General features: G+C 61.1%; 1 protein-coding gene and 1 long non-coding RNA gene across 2 annotated transcripts; both read right to left on the reverse strand.

Moving 5' to 3' along the window:
* Positions 1-316: 316 nt before the first annotated feature.
* TBX2 (T-box transcription factor 2) lies at positions 317-11324 on the reverse strand. The gene is made up of 7 exons (XM_074845208.1): positions 9930-11324; positions 8939-9206; positions 6287-6433; positions 5024-5100; positions 4737-4906; positions 2861-3474; positions 317-1950 (listed from the first exon to the last, which is right to left on the reverse strand). Exons 1-7 carry the CDS (start codon positions 10292-10294, stop codon positions 1504-1506), a joined length of 2088 nt encoding a protein of 695 aa, XP_074701309.1. The 5' UTR covers positions 10295-11324; the 3' UTR covers positions 317-1503.
* Positions 11325-16954: 5630 nt separating this feature from the next.
* LOC141932197 (uncharacterized) lies at positions 16955-18735 on the reverse strand. Its single transcript, XR_012625761.1, has 2 exons — positions 18658-18735; positions 16955-17516 (listed from the first exon to the last, which is right to left on the reverse strand). It is a non-coding gene; the product is annotated as an uncharacterized LOC141932197 (long non-coding RNA).
* Between the last annotated feature and the right edge of the window lie 3758 nt (positions 18736-22493).

Genomic DNA, 22493 nt, shown 5'->3' on the forward strand with positions numbered 1-22493 from the left:
ACCCGCGGAGGGTCCCGGCACACCCGGGAGATCCCCGTGCGCGCCCGCTAGCGCACCCGCGGACGCCTCCGCGCCCCACCCCGCGCACCTGCCGGGTCCCTTGAAGGCAGAAATTCCCCCGACGGGACGAGCCGACGGAGGTTCCCCTTCCCCGGGAGTCCCCGCGCAGCGCTCCGCCGGGGCGGGTAGCTGCGCACCTGGGAGCATTTGAATCTTTCCCCATCGAACCGCTGCGCACCTGCGGAGGAGCGGCGGCTCCGACGGGGCGGGGCAGCCCCGACAAGGCGGCGGGAATGAAACAGGCGGGAGCCGGCCGGACTTCTCCGAGTAGTTTTTTTTATTGAAAGATGTGAGAATTCATCAAAACTGAACAGACAGATACCCGAGTAACCAGCACGTTGCAAATCATGTATCTTTTTATTTTAAAACAAATATAGAGCACAGTCCTGTGATATTTAAATTTATTATACTTTTTTTTTTTGTTCTGGAGTGAAAAATAAAAACCTGAGGTTTATTCCTGCATTCTCTATACCCCGCACTGTAGCGATATTTTAGTTACATTTTGGATTCGGTTTTTTTCCTTGCAAAAGTCCGTTAGAGAATTGAACTCTTAGTTTCAATAACTCCAAAAATTATTTTACCGGTGGCACATGATTGTCCTAGAGAACAGGCGGGATAAACAATATTTTAAAACACAGTTAAAGAAACCGATATCTCCTTCAATCACAAAGAGCTAAATAGTTTTCATTTACAATATATATGTTCATGTAAAATGAAAAAAAAAAAACAAAACAAAAAACAAAAAAAACTTAAATGCGATGAGTTAAACTCTAAATATTATGTACACACCAATGTACAACTCTGAATAAATTAATACCAATTTGCATATTCTGGGATCCTTATAGCTTATTTACACAAATTACCATTTATTTCATAAATATCTGCCCGGGTACCTGCGGGGCTCCCCCCATCGTACCCGCTCTGCGTGGCGGCGGCTGCCGAGGTGGTTCATTTTCCGTGTTTCGTTTCTTATTTCTTCTTTTTTTTTTTTTTTTTTAAATTATTTTTTCCTCCCCCCCCTCCCCTTACACAGATGAGGTTTTGGCCCCGCTCACCTCCCCGGGGCCGGGGTTAGGGCTGGGGTCGGGGCCTCCCCATCCATCGGGTGCCTCCGCACTGGCTCGTTGGCCCCCCCAGAGCTGCCCAGTGGCCAGAGCGGAGGAGCGGAGGGGCTGGGGGGCTCCGTGGCCACGCTGGAGCAGGGGGGAGCCTCTCCCAGCCCCACAGCCGGGGCGGGGGGGGGGTGGGCAAGCCCTGCGCTCCCAGCTCCTGGCTCTGAGGCGGTGGGTCCTCTTGGCCGACGGGGCTCCATCCCTCTGCTCCAGCACCCCGCTCTCCATCCACCCCCCCACCCCTCGCTCCGTAATAAATATTTATACTGTGCTGTACAAAATACCAGTGCTTCTCCGCCCTGCCGGGAGGGCTCACTGCCCACCCCGTCGGTCACTTGGGGGACTCCCTGCCGGGTGAGAGCTCCCGCTGGCTCTCCAGCCCGCTCACCAGTCTCTGGATGTTTTGCAGTTCATTGAGGGACTCCTTCAGGGAGCCCTTGGGGGAGGCGGCGGGGCGCTGGCTGCCCCCCTTGTGCAGGGGCACCTCGGGGAGGGGGCTGGACTCCCGGCTGCTGCCGGCCTTGGAGCCCTCGGAGCCGGGGTTGAGGCTGGCGGGCAGGCCAGTGGTCAGCAGGTTGGTGCTGGGTGGGATGGTGACCGGGAGCTGGTAGGGGCTGAAGCGCAGGCGGGGACGGCTGCTGCCCAGGAAAGGGTTGCGGGAGAGCGGCCCGGCAGCCGCCGCGCTGGTGGCCGGCATGGCCGAGGCAGCCGCCGCAGCTGCCGCCATGTAGGTGTAAGGGTAGGGGAAGAGTCCGCCGAAGGTGGGCATCGGGATTCCCTGCAGAGAGAGAGAGAAAGAGGGGTGAGAGTCATGCCGAGGCTCTGCTGCATCCCCGCTCCCGTTCCCCCGAGAAAGCCGAGGCAAACCAGGGACGCCCCAGTATTGGGCTAAAAACGCAGCGTGGGGATATCCCTGTGGGATGGGCAGAGGGAGGGGTTGCAGCTGGGGAGCCCCATCCACCCCACACCGCCCCAGACTGGTGCCACTGGGCACAAATCCCTCTCTGGGACCTGCCCGGGGGTACAGTGCTGCAGGGCTGTGCCCCGGCTCTGCCCTTGTGTGCTGCGTGTCCCTGTCTGTGCAGCATCACAGACCTTTAACCACATTAAAACACATTGTTAAGTAGAACCGATAAATTAGGGGAGTTCAAAGACATCTTTATGTGTTTCATCATAGGGGCTGGGAAAGGCAACACAAGCACAGGCGTTGGCGGGAGATGTTTCGGGGCTGGCAGGGAGAGGGGGGGCTGCTGGATGGGGACAGCCAGGTCAGGCAGGGCCACAGCTCCTGACTCTGCCCCTGCCTACGGGGGAACCATATCATCCACAAAAAAAATCAAGATTCCTCCTCCAAATCAGCCCTGAGGCCAACTTTCAAAATGTCCCCCACGTCCTGCCTGTGCCTCACCAGGCAGCACATCAAGAGGAGTGTCACCCTCTTGTCCCCACGGGCTGCAGGGTGCACAGGGGAGGCTGGGGGCACCAACAGCTCCTGACCCCATGAGAGCTGTACTGGGGCCACGCTGTGTGTCCTGACAGTGGGGGTGACACCAGCCGGGCCTGCCCTGTGCCCCCGAAGCACTCTGCTCATCCAGGGACCTTTGGGGAAGGACACGGAGAGGAGGGCTCAGGGCCCGGCCGCACAGCGGGGATGGGGATGGGGACGCGGGGTGGGCGCGGGACCTTACCTGAGAGGCCAGCATGTGCTGGGAGAGGTGGAAAGGGAAGGGGGTGGCCGTCCCCGCTGCGCCCGGGGCGGATGAGAGGGCTCCATTCTCCAGGCTGCCCCCACCAGTCACCGAGGCCAGCAAGTGTCCCATGCCCATGGCGGAGAAGGCGCCGGGGGCCATGGCGAACTGTCCCGGGTGGATGAAGAGGGGCTGCCCGGCGCCCAGGGGGCTGAAGAACTGCTGCCCATGGAGGCCGGAGAGCGCCAAGCTCTGCAGGTGCCCGGCGCTCAGGTGCGGGGGGCTGTCCGTGTGCACCATCAGCGGGGCGAAGGCCTCCTTGCCCAGCCCGCCGCCCTCCGCGTCCTTCTTGCTTGGATCTGGCTCTTTCCTCCGTCCTTCCACCTTGTCCTTCTCCAGGCCCCGTGTACCAAACAGGCCCTCACCGGGAGCCTCCCGGGGGGACGCACCATCCTTGACCTTCTCCGGGCTGCGCCTCTCCTTGCTCCGCTCCTCCGGGCACCGGGGGCTGCCGCGGGGCGTCGCGTCCTCCCCGCTGGGGCTGGTCGCTGCCACCGGCCGCTCCTCCGGCACCTTCTCCACCTCCGCGTCACTGTCGGCCCCCGGCTTCTCCTCTGCAAGGGGGTGGAGGGGCAGAGGGTCAGAGCAGAAGCACCCAAGGGAGGTGAGGAGCGGGTCACTCGTGAGAGCCCTGGCGTTGGGGCGAGACTGTGGCGGGAAAGTCCCGATCGTTATTAATGGGAGAAATTCATTTCGGGGGCAGAAATGGGCCCTCGTGCTGCGGTCGCTCTGGGGAAAGGGGATTAACAACAGCAGCCCTGTTGCTCTGCCAAACAGGAAAAACATGTTTGATGGAGGACCAAAATCTATTACGGCATCGCTCTCGTTAGCTGCAAATTCAAAGCGGGCTGCGGAGCAGGGGGTGAAGAGAGGGCGGGTGGGTGGACAGCGCTGGAGGAAATGGTCCTGTACATATTTAATTACGTGGAGCTGATCAACGGCGCGCTGTGGATTTATTCCAAATGTGCAGGTTGAGGCAGGTTAAAGAGGCAGTCTTAAGGCAAGAGGTATGATACAGACTTTCCTAAAAGAGGCTTTAATTTAAAAAAAAAACCCATCGAGCTCTCAGAGGAGGAAGGGGGACGAGAGGTGAGGGGATGGTGAGGGTGAGGGGAGCAGAGCCCCTGCCTGACCGGCTCCTGCTAAACGAAAAAAACATTTTGGTGCGGGTTAGGTGAAGCTCTGCAGACTGGGGCAAATATTCGGGGAAGCCTTTGAAAGAGGAGAGGGGTGTAATAAACCCTCCCACCAGCTCGGGGGGCGGGGGGGCGGGGGGGTGGGTGTGTGCGTGCAGTTTTGATGAAGGTTTGCAGGGAATCAGGCTGGGGGAAACTTTAAAGAGCAGCTTGATAGTGCGGCAAGACAAAACCCAGCATCTAAAGCTGCAATGTGGGAACTGCTAGTTTATTTTCATTTACTAGCTTGAAACCCTGCAGTTACAACATTTTTTCCCCTTTCAAATGTATTAATTCTTTCTTTTTTTTTTTTTTTTCTTCCCAGGGGAGTGTGAGCTAGCCATGAAAGGCAGGGCACGCACCAGCGAGGAGCCGGGCAAACGCCGTCTAGCACAGGGGCTGCCTTGCCATTTCTTCTTGTTTACACTTACGTATAAACAGGAAAACGTTGCAACCCGTGAACGCCATTCCCGTTTGCTCAATTCTTGTCCTTTCAACCCTTGGGCTCCTTCGTGCCCATCCCCATCTTTTTTTTCCCGGTGGTTTGCCTCTCCGCCCCCAAGAAACCGGCACCCACCGGCCCTGAGGGAGCAGAAACCCGACGTTTGGGGAGATTTGGGGGACCGCGCCTCCTCCTTTACCTCTGCCGCTGCCCTTGAGGCGCAGGGGGCTGGGGAGGGCTCCCACGGGCGAGTGGAGGGCGTCGCGCACCGCCGAGGGCTCGCAGGAGGAAGCGTCCGACTCGCCACCGTCGCGGTCGGGCTTGCAGGGCTCCTCGTACATCCGCAGGGACGGCAGCGAGAGCTGCTTCCTACGGGGCGAGAGGCAGCGTCGGGCAGCGCCCGGGCCTCCGCGGGCGCGGAGCGGCGGCTGCGCGGGGGCGGAGGGGGGAGAAGCGGGGGGATATGAGAAGGGGGACTCCCCTTACCTCTTCTCCCGCCGGCCATTGCCCGTGTCCCGAAAGCCCTTGGCGAAGGGGTTGTTATCGATTTTCAGCTGGGTGATCTGCGGGGAGGAGGAGGAGGGGGGTGAGATGAAGAAAGGAGGCGGTGTGAAGCCCTGCCCGCCCGCCCCCCCTCCCCTTCCCCGCCGTCGGGGAGCCCGGGGTGCGCTGCGCAGGCTGCGAAACGCGCCGCGGCCCCGCTTTAACACACCGCATGCTTTATTAAAAATGATGCTGAGGTTTGGGCTTGAATTATTAATAGAGTCTTAATGATAGGAAGTTATTTTTCACGGCCCCCCGGAGGGAAGATGGCGACTGAGCCGCGCGGCGCTGGTTAAAAGCTATTCTTATCCCTCCCCGTCACCGGGCTTCTGGGGGCCGGCGACATTAGGGCGCTCAATAATGCATGGCTCTGAAATACGGCCCCGAGAGGGGCTCTGGAAAAAGGCTGAGCTGCCCGGCCCCGCTGCAACCCCCGCCCCGGGCCGCCCCGGCCGGCAGCACCCCCCACCCGACGGGGCCCACCGGCCGGCGGCTGCCCCGCGCAGCTTGCGGCGGGCGAGCAGACAAAGTGCTCTTTAATCGATTGTGACTCTTCGCCATAAACTTTACGAGGGAAACAAGCCCACCAGGACCCTCAGACAGAGCTGTCAATTAGCATCAGCAGCCAGGGGTGGAGGTGGGGGTCAGCTTTTGGGTTAAAACACACACACACACAACCCTTGGAGGGGGCCGGCAGAGGCTCTCCGCTCCCCACCGAGCTCTCCTGGCTCTGCTGCTCACAGGGCGACACTTGCTAAATCACGAAAGCAACTAAAATTAGCTTATCTGGCTGTGGTTTTTTTGGCTCCTCCCGAACCCAGGGCACCTTCTCCGTGAGGCTGCCCAGGTCGTGGTGCTGCTCTCCACAGCCTGGGCCTGCAGCAAAGACTCCCACAGCCCAGAAAAGGCGCAACAAAGTCCAGGAGGAAATTATTAATAGTAGTAATAGAAATACTAATAGTAGCATTAGGAATAGCATTAGTACTAGCAATAATAATAGTAGCAGTAGGAAGGGTGCCTCCTGCTCTGAGGGTTTGGCGTTTAACCTCCTGTTGCTGCTTTTTGGCCACTCTCCCCAAAAATGTCCTCCCGCGCACGCACATACACAAATACCCCCGATAAGGGGTAAGGGATGGGACAGGGGTGAGAGCGGGGGCAGAGGGGCAGGGGGTGGGCAGGGAGAGGGCAGGGGCTGCCCGGCCATACCTTGTCGTTTTGATAGGCGGTGACGGCGATGAAGTCGGTCTCGGGGAACACGTAGGTGCGGAAGGTGCTGTAGGGCAGCTTGAGGATGTCGTTGGCTCGAACTATGTGGAACCTGGGCTGGTACTTGTGCATGGAGTTCAGGATGGTCTGGGTGGGCGAGAGAGCACAGGCCGTGGCTGCCATCAGCCTCGCGGGCCACGTTAGACATGCGTCTAGCTACCTCCCTCAAAAAATCCCTTTTCTCCCGAAAACAACCAAAAAAAAAATAAAATAAACCAAATTCACGGTGAGGAAGGAATGCCGGTGGATGCCAAAGAGGGAGGGTTTTTTTTTTGGTTTCTGCCATTGCACGATCTGGCCCCGAATAAGGAGGTCAGGGGAAGGCAGGCACAGCAGCATCTTTGCGGGTGTTAAGCACAGCAATAAAGCAGCGAAAGGGATCTCCCCGTTTTATTACAACCCTGCAAATGCGAGGAGAGTTTTCGACACGTTTCTCACCGCTTTTCATATTTCCGTCCTTTAAAAAAAAAAAAAAAAACAAAACCAAAAAACTCTACCTCACCACCACAAAAAAAAAAAAAATGTTAAAAAGCCTCTCGATTTGTGTCGGTGGCGGCAGAAACCCGTGCCAGCCCCAGCCAGAGCCTGCGACGTGAAAGGAGCGTTTCACCATGAGCCATGTTAAATTTATGTCTCAGAGCAACGCTGCAGAAGAAACAGACATTTTTTTTTTCCAACCAGGTGTCTGCAAGCCTCGCCAACACTCAAAACCATTCTCTACCCTCTCGGTTTTGTTTTTGATTTTTTTTTTTTTTAATAAAACCTGAATTCACCGCGATTTGGCTGAGAATTTTGGGAAGCGGCTGAACCCCCCGAGCCGCGCCCCGGGGGCCGCTCCGACCCCCTGCCCCTCGCTGCCCACACCGGCAACGTTTTCCTGCCCGAGAGCGATTAAATAGTTCCCCAACCTGCTGTGGTCGGGCTGAAATGCAGTATTCACCGCCCGGAATTGGTAGGGGAACGGCGAAAGCTTGAGTAATTATTGTCAAATAACGTCGGCCAAATGGCTAAATAATTATCACTTCATTTCGTTTTAGAAGGCCATAAAAAAAATCCCCCCTTTTTTTAACCCCAGCAATAATCACCTGCTGATGAACTGTCGGATCGCTATTATATTGATATAATCTAGACAGGATTTATCATGAAAATGGTGCAAAAAGTCTAATTCAGGCGTGCAAATCTGCATTCCTTTAAAAAAAAAATAATCATCCCTCTCTGACCAGATGGGCACTGGCTAAACCCTCATCTCCCAGATTTAACACAGTCCGGATTTTGGACAACGACAGAGAGCAGAAATCTTTAATTGAAGGAGGCGAACCGTTAAAAACGCTGAATCAAACTAGTTTTTCCCCAGTATCAAAAAAATTGCTATTTTTCAGACTCCCTCTCTATCGATTTACCTTCTTGTCTATAAATAACCTTGCAATGTATTATTTAAACAAAGACGCTGTTTCCTGCCTTAAGAGGAAAAAAAAATAAAAAGAGAGAGAAAAGTTACCCGGGGAGCTGCGGAGCTGCTCTCCCCACCTGAGCGCCGTGTCCCGCAGCCGCGGAGCGGGGCTCGGGTCCCCGCCGGCCTCGGGGCCCCGCTAATTACCGTATCACCGACTCCGGACGATGAACTTCCCCTTTATCGCCTTAAATGCTTGTCCAGAGGCTAGAGATAGCCTCTGAGCTGTGATTTTTCTCCCCCTCCCGCCCCCGCCGTGCATTCGCGCAGGATCACGCTCCCCTCGCGTTTTGACCCCGCTTTCTGCGGAGCTACACAAATTGCCAACACGCTTCGGTTTTTTTCCTTCTTTCTCTCTTTTTTTTTTTTTTTTCCTCTTTGTTTCTTTGGGTTGCTAGTCTTCTGGCTTTATTTTTTGTTTTGTTTTACCTCCTTCAGCCGATGCAGATATGATCAATAGGGAAATAAATAGGAGCTCTCACAAGGAGCCGGTGCGGAGCCGCGGCTGCCAACGGCTCCGGCCCCGCTCCTGGCCGCGGAAACCCCGCGCAGGTGCCGCCGCCTCCAGCCCCGCTCCCGCGGCCCGGCCCGGCCCGGCTCGGCTCGGCTCGGCCCTGTCCGGCCGGCAGCGCCAGCCCGGGTTGCACCTGCCCGGCCCCGCCGCCCCGTCGGGGCTGTCCTCGCTGCATCCCCCGGCACGGCCCCGCACATCCACCCCCCCCCAATCCCGCTCCCCCGCAGAGCCCCGAGGGCCGGGGAAAGGCGGCAGGACAGGCCGCGGAGGCCGGGAGGGTCGGGGAGGTGGGGGCCAAGGACACCCCGAGGCCGGCCGCAGCCCGACCCTCCCTTTCCCCCCGGGGGAGCCGAGCCCAGGGCAGCGGGGAGTTGCCCCGAAGGGCCGGGGAGGGGCCGGGGCGGGGGGAGCTGCGGAATAGTCGGGTCACCGCAGGTCCCGGCGAGGCCCCGCCGTCCAGCCCGGCCCCGGGCGTGCTGCTGGCGGGTGGAGAAGCCCTTAAAACCCATCAACTCCCCCCGGGAAGAGCAGGGCCGGGCACCGGGCAAACCCCGCGCCTGCCCGGGGGGTCCCTGCTCGGGAGGGGGTGTGGGGTGGGGGCTCCGCTCTGCCCCGCAGCCGCACTTACAAAGCCGTGCTTGTCCGAGATGTTGTTGGTGAGCTTGAGCTTGTGAAAGGCAACAGGTTTGGCCATCCACTGCTCCCCCGTGGCCGGGCTGTCGGGGTGGATGTACATGCGCTTGGGCATCTCCGGGTCGGCCTTCCCGGCGACCATCCAGCGGGAATTGTGGAACTTGTACCGGCAATCGTCGGCCGCCACTATATCCATCAGCAAAATGTACTTGGCCTTCTTGTCCAGGCCGCTCACCCGCACCTTGAACGGGGGGAACATCCTCCTGCGAAGAGACCCAGAGCGCTACAGGGCTGCGCCCGCCCGCCCGCCGCCGACCCCCCGACGGCCGCGGCCCCGCCGAGCCGCCCCGCACCTCCCGCCGCTCTGGAACCACCATCTTTTAGTTTAACTTCAGGGAGGATTTCCAGCCTTTCTCACGTCCCGCTGCTTCTCACCCCGCTCTACGGCACCCGCCGTGGCAGAAAGCAGGGGAAAAAAACAAACAAAAAAAAACCCTCAAAAATCCCATTCCGGGAAAACGCATCCCGGATTTAACCCCATTTCCCTGGTGCCCTCCGACGAGCCGCTCGCCCAGCGCCCGGGCAGCCTCGCCGCTGCCCTCCCCCGGGGCCGGGGCCACGGGCAGGGCCGGGGCCGACCCCCGCCGCGGGGGGAAAGTTTGGCAGGAGGGAAGGAAGCGGCGAGAAGCGGCGTAAACAAAATGCAGCGGGGGGATTACGGGCGTTCAATTAGCGCGCACAAATTTAATTCGGGCTCGCGCTCGGAAAAGGAATAATTGGGGGGGTGTGGGAGAAGCTCGGAGGCGGGCGAGGGGGGGTGGGGGGGTAAATACCGCCGAAAAAACTCCAGGGATCGAAACTCCCCGCGTTAATTCATCGGGGCGGATTTGGCGAGCAAGGGGGAAGAGGGGTGAAACGGAGGGGCGAGGACGCTGCGCGGCCGCGCAGGTGCGGGCTCCGCGGGGCTGCGCGGGGCCGGCTCTTACCTCCCGGACTTGGTGATCACCATCTCGGTTCCCAGCTTGTGAAACTGGTCCCAAAGCTCTTTGGCTTCCAGCGTTACTTTGGGGTCATCTTCGACCTCCTCCTCGGGTTCCAGGCTCTTGAGCGAGCGCAGATGGGCGGCTTGGTGATGGTGTCCCAGGGCCGAGACGTGCAGCCCGGCCTCGGCCGCCCCGGCCAGCCCCGGGTCCGGCATGGGCTTTGCCAGCGCCGCCGGAGGCAGAGCCAGAGCGGGGAAAAAGGATGGCTGGGCGGCTGCGAGGAAAGCGGACATGGGGAAGTCGGCCGGCCGGGGTGCGTGGAAGGGGTGGTAAGCCATGGCAGTCCCTGGGAAGGCTGGATCTCTCATCGGTGCATCCACAAATCCAGGAGAAAAAGAGGGATTCCCTTTACAAAAATGTATGTGTGTGGTTTGTTGGGTTTTTTTGTTTTTTTTTTTTTTTTTTCCCCCTCTGCTGCCCAGCGAACTCGCTCGAGTCTCTGGAAGAGGAAGGAAAATCAACAACACACACACACACACACAAAAAAAAAAAAACCCCACACACACAAAAAAAAAAAAAGCCGAAAAACAGCGGAACTAGATCTGGGAAAAAAAAAAAAAAAAAAAAAGAAGAAGAAGGAAAAAAAAAAAAAAGAGAGGCAGTTCCCGGCTCCTGGGACTCCCGGTCTGCGGAGGGGAGACAGTAGGTCCTTATTTTTTGTTGTTGTTGTTGCAGCGAGGGAGAGCGAGCGAGGGAGAAACCCTCCCGGTAAAGTCCTTCCCAACACTAAAATAGAAACAAAAGCCGGCGCGGGGCTGCGCGGAGCGGCGCGGGGCGCGGCGGGGCAGGGGCGGCCGCGCTGGCCCTCACACCCCCGCGGGCCCTGGCTGCGCCCCGGCGGGGCCGGCCCGGCTGCGCGCTCCGCGGACGGCGCTGGCGCGAGGGTTGCTCATGGCTAAAGGAGCCGGAGTGGAAACGGTTAGATCTTGTCCTGATCTCTGTAAAACTGTGACTATCTCACATGTCCTTCCTGCTCTGATCCGCCCGCTAATGAGCCAAGCCCCCTTGATTGCTGATTTTACGCGTTTCAGACCAATTGTGGATCTGCATAGGCGTGGTTTTGACAGCTCCGGCCAAGCTCCGGGGCGCGGGGAGGGGGGGCGCGGAGGGAGGGAGGAAGGGAAGAAGGGAAAAAAAAAAAAAAAGAGGGAAAAAAAAATAAAGAAGAAGGTGTCGGAAGCATCGGCAGTAAGAAAACATGTCAACAGAATAAAATATTAACCAATGACAGAGAAAAGTGCTCGAAATCCCACCCCCGGCTCCTTTCCGCATACCGGGTCAGCCCTGGCTGCGCCGCGGCCGGGGAGCGGCCGCCGCCGGTGCGGGGACAGCGCGGAGCCACCTCGGCGGAGCGGGGAGCGGCGCCGGGTCCGCCCGGCCCGGAGCCCCGGGGGGTGGAGGGGAGGGGGGGGCGGCGGCAAAGGGCCCCCGCCGGTCTCTGCGGGGGCGGCGGGGCCGGGGAGGGGGGGGCGGCCGGGGGAGCTCGGCGGCTGCCGTCTTACGACAGATCCTGGAGAGCGGATCGAGGTGGGGCGCGCCCCGCCCGCCGCTCCGCGCCCCGCCGCGGTAATGCCGCGCAGCGCCGACGGGGCGGCCCGGCGGAGAGCTGCGGGCGGCGAGGCCCTAAGTGGCGACCTCCAGCGCGGGTGAGTCGCCCACCCCACCCCATCCCCCCCACCCTCCGCCCTGCCGGCAGCCGCCCCGACCTGGGGGTGGGGTGGGGTGGGGTGGGGGGGTCCCGCCCGCACCCCCGCGCCCACGGCGGGGGCGCAAACCGCGCCGTCGGGGCGCGAAAGGTGCGCGGCCGGGGGCCGGCGCGGCTGTGGCCGGTCGGAGGGGCTGTTTACCCGAGCGGGGGGAGGCAGATAAGGAGGAGGGGGACACACACACACACGCCACGCCGGGGCTGTTTGCAGAGGGATTAGGGTCGGTCCCGCCGCGCCGGGGCCCGGGGGGGCGGCGGGCGCGGTGGGTGTCCCCGCGGAGAGGTCGGTTTGGAGATCTGCGCTGATTAACTGAGGGCCGCGCTGGCTGAAGAGGGCCCTGGCGCCAGGCGGCTGAGCCCTCACAATAAAGACCCGTCTCTTGTCACTTCATATTTACCCCCAAATCTTCAAAAAGCGCCCTGCCATCCTCCCAAGTCTCCTGCCCCCGCCGCCTGCGCTGCGGCCAGGCGGGACGGGACGCGGGGGGCCGGCCCCCTCTTCTGTCCTGGTCCGCTCCTACTCGGCCCTCCCGCTCCGCGGATGCGGAGCGAAGAGCGGCCGCAGCAGCTCGGAGCCCTCGGGGCCGCGTATCGCGGCTCCCCGCGCAGGGTGGGACACGGGGACTCCAGGGGGCTCCCTCCCCACCCCGACCTCTTTATCCCCCCCTCCGCCCCGGTTCATGCTGCCCGTAGCGATCCCGGCCCGCTGCCCCCAAACCAAGCCCCGAGCTCTTCTCGGAGCCGTTCACAACCTGCCCGTGTCCCGCGGCAGGTTCACCTCTGCCTGCGCTGCCCGGCCCCGCCACCGCGCCCGATGGGGCGGGCACAGCGCGGCCCCCCGGGGCTGCCCCATGCGGCGGGGTCGGGGGGGTCCCGCTGACCATTGAACGGGGAGCGGGGACTGAAATTTAGACCCGATTTGGACTTTGCTTCTTCGCCTCCGCGGAAAACTGCTGACGGCAGCTTTGGCAAAAACGGGGCTTGCTTGTATTTTTTTTTTTTTTTTTAAAATTCCCCCTCACAAAGCAAAACCGGAGCCTTTCATTACCCCGGGGCGGCTTTCCCGCAGACACCTCGCCCCCCGTTCTGCGGGGAGCCGCGGGGCCCGGCCCGTCGGGGCCCGGAGGCAGCCGGGTCCCCTCGAGGAAAGGTCGCGTTTCCTCCGGGCTAAGGCCCGGGACCCCCGGACGCGCCCCCCCGCACCGCTGTAACGTCGCAAACACCCTCGTCTGCAGAATAAAACCGATCCAGAGCAGCCTCGTCTCCCCGACACTCTGTAGCGGCGCCCGCCGAGGGGACTAACGGGGGTGGGGGGGGTGTTAACGGGGAGTCGGGCACCCACTGCTCGGGGCAGACCCGGCCGCGGTCCCCGCCCCGACCCCGGAGCCTGCGCCCATGGACGGGGCGGGTGGCTGCTGGCGGCCCAAACCCAGCGTCGCCCCGTCCTCCCCGTCGGCGACCGGGCATGGGCAGGGAGAGGTGAACCCGCCGCCCCAGCGCGGGGTTTTTCCGCCCGCCCCGAGGGTCGGGGACGAGAGGTGTCCCCGCACCGTCCCCTTCCCAGGGAGGGTTTTCCCGCCTGCCCCAGGGCTCTGCAAGCGCTCGGGGCCACCGTGCCCGGCTCGCGGGAGCCACCCTGGTCGCCTGCGGGCCCGGCGCTGCGCTGGCGAGCGGTCCCCGGGCTGGGACGACGGCGGTCGGGCCGCCCCGGGGACTCGTCCCGGGCCAGGCCGGGGGAACCGGCCCGTCGCGGCTGCCCCCGCGCCCCACCCGCACCGCGGCGCGGCCCCTCTCACTCTTCCCCTTTCATCTCTGCCCATCTCCACTCATCATCCCTTTTCTATTTTTAGCCAGTAGACTTAGGCCTTGGCGCCAGGCCGTTTAAGACCTGTCAAAGTCCTTCATATTTCCCTCATGTCACATGGACCTTTCGCTCCCTTCCCCGCGCCATGCGAGGGCCGTAATTTGGATCTGTGAGCTGGTGAGCAAATGCAATTTGCTCTTCTCCATCGCTGTGTTGTCTCCGTGACCCCAGCCAGCAGGACGGCTGGTGTCCTGTCCGGGGCACTTACACAAATTGCGGGTGATTGATGAAAAATAACAATTCTCACCAGCAGCCGGGCCTCCGCCTTCCCCTCCTCCCGGCTCCACCGGGTGCGGCGGCCCCTCGCCCCGGGGAGCGCTCCCCCCCGACGGGGCTGCGCGGGGAGCACCGGCCGCGGGCGCTCCGGCTCCAGGCGAAAGGGGTTTTCCTTGTGCCGAGGGCGAGCCGTCGGGGCCCCCCTTCCCGACCCTACTGCCACGGCCAGGGGACTCCCCCGGGCGCTTGGGGAGGGCAGGAGAGGCCGCTCGCCCCTTCCCGAGCCGGGGGGATCCAAGCGGGGGTGGGAAAGAGCCGTGACGGGAGGGGGACGGTGCCGCCGGGCTGGGCCCCTTGCCGCTCTCCCGGGAGCAGCTGGACAGACAGACCTGGGGACGTCTGACACCTCCGGCCGCGCAATCCGGAGCGAACCCCGAGAGTGCGGGGTGGGGGGGGCTCCCTCCGTTCCCGCCCCGGCCCCGCAGGAGCCCTTCGCACCGCAGGAGAAGCCCAACGGGTGTCGGGCCCCCTCGGGACACGGCGGCCCTCTCCAGCCCTGGGGTCGTCCCGCCCCGCTCACAAGCCCTTATTTCCCCCCCGCTCCCCGCCCGGCCCGGCCACCCCGCCGCATCTGGGCCGTGGGGCAGGCGGGGAGGGGGCGAGGGGCGGCCCCGCAGCCCCGACAGCTTCCCCGGCCCCGCTTCTCCCCCTCCACCTGGAGAGGAAAATAAACCCACGTGTAACGAAACTGCCCTCGTTTGCTCTCACCCACCCGCGGCCGCGACAGCTCCCCTCCCTTCCCCGGGGCGCCGCATCTCCCCTCACACCCCTCGGGGCGGGGGGTGGGGGTGGGAATCCCCTCACCCCCGGGAGATCCCGGGAAAACGCCGCTCCCCCCACTCCCCGGGGCTCCGATGCCCGTTGCAGGGGCCGGGGAGGGGCCGCGCTGCGCGGCGGCAGCTGCTCGGGATGTGCGGGGCACCGGGGCCCACCCGAGGCACCTTTTATCGACAGCGACCGAGAGAGATGCTCGACCCGACCCAGCCCCGGCGCCGCCGTCCTCCCTCCTCCCGCTGCGCGGCCGCGGAGCTGCGCGCCCCGTCCGTGCGCGGCCCGGTGAAGGGAAACCCGAGGAGCCCCGCCAGCGCGGCAGCCCCCGGGCCGCCCCCCCACCCCCCGCCCTCCCGGACTCCCCCTGCCCTCAGACTGTTTAGATTTCTCTCCAGCTTTAAAGAAAATATTTCCAGTAATCCAGATTTCTGGAAAATAACAACAGGCGGGGAGACGCAGACACAAACGCCGCTGAAGTTTATCCAGAGTTTGAACAATTTATAAACACATTTTCCAGCCTGTTTGTCAGGGCGGGCGGAGAGTGACCCCGGCCCGGCCGGGCGGCCCCTACGCAGCCCGCGCTGAGGCGGGGGGGCGCATCCTCCGCGCCCCGCCCGCACCCCGCCCTCGTTACCTCCGCGCCGCTTTGATCCGGGAGCCCGCTCAGCCCCGCCGCTTGATTGATTTTTTGATTTTTTTTTTTTTTTAAATGACGGAGTGCCCTCCCTGCCCGGGGACGGAATGACCCCCCCACACACGCCCCGGACCCCCACCCGCGGGGCTCCCCACGTCGGGGCCCGGCGCCTCGCACGCACCGAGCCCGCTGCCTTAAAAGGAGACGGGAGCCCCGGCCGGGGCCGCGCCAGCGCGGGGGGAACCGCGGCCTGAAACCCGAGCTGGCCCCGCGGGGGGCGGGCGGGGACGGGGATGGGGATGCGGATGGAGCGGGGGGGGGGGTTGGGGGGGGGTGGGTGGGGATCGTGCAAATCCCTCTGTTTAAAAAACTTCCATTTGAGAAAGTGTGTCACATCCCGGCGCGGGCGCGTAATCCCCGCGCTAATGGCATTACCGGCGCCTCATCGCCGTCATGGGATGGGGCTGGGGGCGAGCACCCCCCCACTCCTCTTCCCACACCCCAGCCCGCCGTCACGCGTGACCGCGGTTCGGCTGCCGCGGGGAAACGGAGCCGCAGAGCTCCCCGCTCCTTCGGGGCGCCCCACGACGGGACCCCCGCGGTCTGTGGCGCCCCCCCCCCCCCCCCCCCCCCCCGCCTCGGGGGCTGTATCGGTGTTTATCGGTAATGGGGGTCCCGTTTTCCGCCCAGGTTTCCCCGAGCGAAGCCGGTCCCGGCAGGGGAGAGCCAGGACTGCGCTTCGCGGCCGGTTCGTCTCTTAGATAAAAGAGCTTCGCAAACGGCGTTATTTGGTAAAATGACGTTGTTGGGGTCCCCGCCCGCTTCCTCTGCGGGATTCAAAGCGAGGATCTGGGGCTGTGCCGCGGGCTGAGATGCACCGGGCCCGGAACGGCCGGGACGGGGCCGGCCCGACCCCCGGCAGCCCCCGGCTCCGCGCCGGAGCTCCGGCGAAACGGGCTAAAAAGCGGCAGAAACGCCAGTTTTGAGGGAAGGGGCGGCGGCGGCCGGCGAAAGGAAAAAATCACGGGGGTCTCCGCGCTCGGTGCAACCTCCGCGGGCCCCCCCCCCCCCTACCAGGCGCGGCACCGCCTGTGTCTGGGCAGCAAAGCCCCGACGGAGACTCCAAGGGCAGGGGATGTCCCGGGAAGGGTCCTGCCCCCCGGTTTCTCTCCCTCCTTCCTTTTACTTTTAAGCTCTGCCTGGTGGATGCCATCTCCCCGCATTGCCCCTGGAAGGGGGAAGGTGCAGGGCATCCCCCAGCCCCGTGGGGGTCACCCAGCCCACCCGGCCCCGGTGACTGAGGGGCCTTGCACCTCCTTGCACCCTTTCTCTCTGAGGCCAGGGGTTTTGCCAGCACCGAAGAAGGGGCGAGTGCAACGCCCCTGGGTGCGCAGCGCTGATGGGGGCTCACATCTCGGCCTGTCTGCTTCAGATGGGGTCTGGGAACGCGTTTGAAATCCCGTCTAAAGCAGGATCTGACGCTGCTGTTCCCACGTCATGTGAGTTGTGGTTTTGGTCTAGGTTTGACTTTTAGGATCTCAGAAAATCACCGTCTTGTGTTTACAGCAGAGTCCATGTCGCTGCTGGGAAAATAAAACCAGCCAGAATAAATCATGAGCTGGTCATGGGCAGGAATAATGTTTTCTTATTGCACCTGTCCATTTCCTGGGTGTTCCATCATGAATAAATTTGACGTACACCCAGCACCACACGAAAGGGCCAACTCTCATCATTTTTATTCACATTTCCTCAAAAACCCAGTGCTCCTCTGAGCCAGTCTCTGCCAGAGGCACGGAAAGGTAGAGCGGGGCTCTGCAGACAGCCCAGACTCTTCCCATTTTCTAATTTTTAAAACGGATCTGCAAACTCAAACTGCTGTGGGGCAATGCCCCACCATGGGTCTGGTACCGTGCTGGGTGAGGTGCCCATTTTCATTTTCTCACTGCCCAGCTTTTTCCTCATGTTGCTGTAGGTGCTGGGCTCTTGTGCTGGTCACCCCAGGGCATTTGGGGTTTTGGTACAGGCAGGCAGCGAGCACGCCCAAGCCTGCCGTCCTGAAGTGCCTCTTCTCCCAGCTCCTCGCCCTCGTGTGCTCTGCAGCGCTGGCTGATTGCTCTCCAGGCGTGTTTTCCACGGATACCTCAACGGAGGCAGCACCAAATAACAAGTAAAGAACAGCCCAGACGCCGGGCTGCAAGCACAAAGCAAGCAATTGCCCTTCGCGCAGGTCACTAATCTCTTGACACATGGGCTTTGAGACCTGGGCCACGGGGAGGGAGGCTGAAAGGGAAGAAAAGATAGTGGGGACAATGGCAGGGCCGCCGGCCGGCTAATAACCCCTCTCCCAGCTTTGTCTGGGTACACTCAGCCCTACGCTGGGATCAATTCAACTTCGCAGAAAAAAACACACTCCTGCACCGCAGAGGGGCCGGTGTCTGCCCCCACCGTGGGTGCCCTGTGAGGATCCCGGCTCGCCGGGCTAAGTGCAAAGCTCGAGACGCTGCAGGTATTAATAGCCCCCGTTTTGTAGCCGGCAGTAATTCCCTCCTGTGTTTTCCCCTCCACGCTGAAAACAAACCCTTCACTTGATCCGTTTGTCCTCTCCAGTTGCCATCTGTCTTCCATCCTTCAAATCTCACCTTAAAAACAGTGCCTCTTGAGCAAATCCTGCCCGCCGTCCCCACGCGCCGTCTCGCCCGGCGCAGGCCTGACACTACAAGCGCTCGTTGAAGTGAAGGGGATTTGAGAGCGCGCAGGACCCGGCGGGATTAAGGCCACAGATTGTGCTCCCCGGGCCGCACCGTGTCTGCAGAGCAAAGCTCCGGCCCTGCAGCTCTGCCTGCCTGGTGCTGCTAGCCCCGAGCCCAGGGGCTCCCTCCACTCGGCCTCTTCTCCTTCGCAGCGGTGAGGTGAGGCTCTGCTGCGCTGGCATCACCATCCCGTGCTGGTGGGATGGAGGGAAGCACCTGAGCCCACCTCCCCGGGTGCCTCTGGGCACCTTCCTCTGCAGATGGAAGCAGGAGAGGTCACCCCCCGAGCCCCAGCGAGGAGGCACGGGGGTGTTTCGGGCGGGGGCTGCCGGTTTGCACAGATGTGGCGGGTGCCGTCCCGCACCACCCAGAGGCAGCATCTGCGGGGTGGCCCCAGCCAAGCCCGTGAATCAGGCGCACATCAAAGCACCGGCAGCGCGAGCACTAACAACCCTGGCAGCCGGCTCCGAGCGGACAGTGCCTGCGCAGATGTTCAGCAGCAGCTTTTCTCAATTACAAAGAGCAGCAGAATTTACCAGAAAACTCAGGGAAGGAGTCCCGGCCAGCGGAGGGGCCGCAGCAAAGAGCCCACGCATCGCTTGCGGCTTCCCAGGCTGGGTCAGACCAGCACGTCACCACCTCCCTCCATTTTAGCACCGGTATTACATTACCCCACGTTTCCCTGCAGCCCTCGCTGTGGGGGTCACCTGCTCCCATCAAAATCTTGGTCTTCTTTAGAAAAACCCCACCTTGCAGGGCTTCATGGGCGTAGGGGAGAGCTCAGACATGACCACATCTGATCCAAACCTTTGGAGCCGGTGAGATTCGTCCTGGAAAATAAACCCACATGATTTCAAAGCCAATCGCGTGACCTACGGCAGGGTGACGCGTGATGTTTTTCGGCTGAGCCTGGCAAGGGCAGCCCTGATCCTGCCCAGCTCCCACAGACCCCGTGAACTACCAGGAGCAGGAGTCTCGTGGTCCGGCCAGCCGCCCGGGTGGGACAATGGCATCACTCCCACATGACGGCTGGACTTTCCCCTTTTGACACCAAAAGGAGCAAAATTCAACATACCTCAAGAGGTGGCTGCAACGTGGACACCCGTCGCGTGGGAGAAGAGGCAGCGGAATGGGCCCTGTGCCCCCTGCCTATGTCTGGCCCGTCCCTCCCATGGGGGGAGTTGGGGGAGAGGGTGCGAGGTGGGGTGGGGAGGCAGGGCACGGGGCCGGCCCTTCACCCCAGGCTGCAGGTGCTGCCTCTGGTTTTCTGCTTGAATGAAGCCGTTGGTCTGAACGTGGCTCGTAACCTTCAGCCCACAGCCAAACCTTGCCAAAGTCCTTTCCCCAGGTTGTTCAAAAACGAACGTGCTCACCCATCGTAACCCTCCAGGACCATCAGGTATGGCACATCACAGGGGTGAAACGCTGCGGTGCCGGACCGGCGAGCCCTCCTCACCGCGGGATGCAGAGACGCTTGTGCTCCCTCCAAAACACATCAGGGGGTCCCTGTTCCCCCATCCCCAAGGTATATTTAAGTGAAAACGTGATCGGTTCTTCCCCCATCCTGCTTCCCACGGCGCGGAGCGGGAGCAGAGCGCCACGAGCCGGCACTTGGCACCTCCCCGGAGAAGGGGACGGGGTGGGAGCGGGATTAGCGCCCAGCTGGCACCGGGCTGCTGCATGGGCACGGCCGGCACCGACCTTTTATTACCGTCCTATAATAATATTGTAAATACTCACTGTGAAGTAATTACATCCTATAAAAGAAGCAGCAGTCTGTGGTTTGAGCCAGGACCGGTTCATGACACTTGTTTTAAAGAGACGTTTCATGTCTTGTTTATAGATTAGATTTTAACCTGACAACCTTTTAACATTGTATTAAATTAGAAATTAACTTCGTATGACTGCTCACCGTATAATTGACCTACTGATAGGCTGAGTGCTAGAGAATATTTAAGATACCTTTCAGACAGCGAAGTTCCCAAGAAAATTCAGAGCCTCCTCCTTGATCCAGACCAGGGCTTTGCTATTAATTAGTATTTATGGTTAGGTGGAAGGAGTGCTTCCCGCGGAGGGAGGGCTGCCACAGAGCAGCATCCCTGCTGCGTCCTGCCCATCCCCGGGGCCGTGATGAAACCCAAGGGGATGGAGGGAAGGAGGTGTAGGGGACAGAGAAGGCTGCAAGCCCCTGACCCTGCCCGTTGCAGTGACCATGCAGTGAGGCCAGTGGTTGCCCTCCTGCGGTTGCCTCAGCCAGAGCTGCTGGGAGATGAACCCATCAGGGATGGAGCTGCCACCTTCAAGAGAGCCAGATCCTGCAAGGTTGTGGTCACGGGGACAAGCACAGGACTCTCCCCAATGCGGGGCAGGGCAGGCAGGCAGCTCTGCTGCTGGAGGAATGGTCCTGGCCCACGGCACATGTGGGCCATAAGCAGGCAGCTTACCTTGGCCTGCTCGGATGACACCCGTGCCTGCGACCTGCCTGCAACCTGCATGGGGCCGTCAGTATTTTAGTGTAATTTCCTGCAGCAGAAATGCCCGAGGAAGGCAAAAATTCAGCCCTGGGAACTCACCGACAGATGTGCAGCTTCAAATTACATCCAAAACCAGCGAGGGACAGGGTGGCAACTGATGGGCCAGTATCAATGCCCAGGCACAGCCAGGAGTGGCCATGTGTCCCGAAGGCTGGGGGGACACGTATCCTGCAGCGGGAAACACCAGCTCAGCGCTGACCCCGCTCGTGGACAGTGTTGGAGGAACGAGGGTGCAGGTGGGCACCGCGCAGGACGGGGGAAGCAGCCACCCTGCTGTCTCCGTGGTCCAGCTCCAGAGTTGGTGACTTGTCTCCCCACGACAACCTGCCCTGTGCTTTCACCAGTGGAAAGACATTTTCTGGTATAATTGAAACCTCCTCCCAACACATGTAGGAGGCGGGAGCGCTGAGCAAGAACTCAGTAAAATCAGTCAGGGGAGGTTTTACCTTGTTGGGCTGGGAGGACTCTTCAGTACAGGCCTCAGTTTACACTTGTATTCAATGTTAAGGAACAGCATGAGATTAAATGGCCCCTGTGCTGTTTTATGAAAGGTTTAGGACATATTTACAAACAGCTCTGCGTAACACGGGGCCATCAGCAGAGACCCCCCCACCCCCTGCACATGCACTGGCTGCTTTGCCCCTCGCTTTGGCTGCGAAGCTGCTTGGGGACGCGGCCGCAACCTCTGCCAGCGCGGCAGGGCCCTGCCTGCACCCCGCGAGGCTCCGGCAGCGAGGCAGCCCCCCTCTCCGGAGACGTCAGCCCAACCTTTGTCTTCATCTCCTTCGTTTGCCCCCGCAGCCGGGCTCGCCAGCCATGTGCCGTGTTGCCCAGTCCATGGCTTTTTCTGGCTGAGCAGTGCAGACATCCTCCCCCAGCGCTGCGGGATCGCAGAACCTTCACCCCCTTTGGCGGGGGCTGAAGGCACCGATGGAGGCAAAAAACAGGGGTGAAGACTCTGGGGCACTGGGGCAGCCAAATGGTTTTATACCAGAGCGGGAGCGGGGTGACGGCGGGAGGGGAAGCACTGCCCGGCTGTGCCGCAGCCCCTGGGCAGGGACGGGCCAGAGGCACAGCTGAAGCCCCTTGGCTCCTGCTAATTCTGTTCGCACCAGCTCTGCCCCCACAAACGAGAGCAGGGAGCCCCGAGACGGGGTTGGTGCATTACCAGGACAGAGGCGCTGCCGCTGCAGACACATGCTTGTCCCGGTGCCTTTTCCATCTGTGAAACAGGCCAAGCAGTGGATTCAATTATTTTTTCCTAGCACATAAGCCACTAATCATTTATTGCATTAAAAAACCGCTCATCTCCACAACTTTTGTTCCCATTTCATCCAATTAAAACTTGGAAAAAAAGAAAAAGTTTCCCTTTTTGCAATCACAAAGACCCGATCTCAGCTCCATGGACTCGCTAATTGTAAGCACTCAAATGGTTGGGTTTAAAGTTACACTTAGCAGCTGTGAAACATTAGGGTGAAGTGATTACAACCTACTGGAGGATACCGAACATTTTTACAATATCTCAGGAGCATAAGGGAAAGACAACAGGAAATGGCGCAAACTTTCCTACCCTGCACAGCAACAAGCCAGAGCAAAGAAGCGAGAAAATAAATGTAGAGACGCGGCGCAGACGCAGTTTGGATCCTCAAAAAGTTACTAAGGAAGCCGCGGTGAAAGCACCGTGTGTTTACCCCCATGCTCGGAGCGGGTAGAGAGGTGGGGGAGCAGCGTTCAGGGATTTCACAGCTGCATTTCGCAGCAAAACCCTCCTCCGGGCTCTCTGTTGAGGAAGGAGAATGGGGATCTTGGTGGTATTTTGCCCTCGGTCGGTTCCCCTCGCTGGCCGGCCTTCTCCTGGCCTCATTGCCAGCGAACTTCTGCCTCGGGCTGGCTCCTGGTGCCTGGGGCACGGCCACCAGAGGCTGTCCCCTCGCAGGGATGGGCTGCACAACGGGGTTTGTCCGCTCACCTCG

This window comes from Strix aluco, chromosome 19 (genome assembly GCF_031877795.1).
Source record: "Strix aluco isolate bStrAlu1 chromosome 19, bStrAlu1.hap1, whole genome shotgun sequence".
NCBI classification, from domain to species: Eukaryota; Metazoa; Chordata; class Aves; order Strigiformes; family Strigidae; genus Strix; species Strix aluco.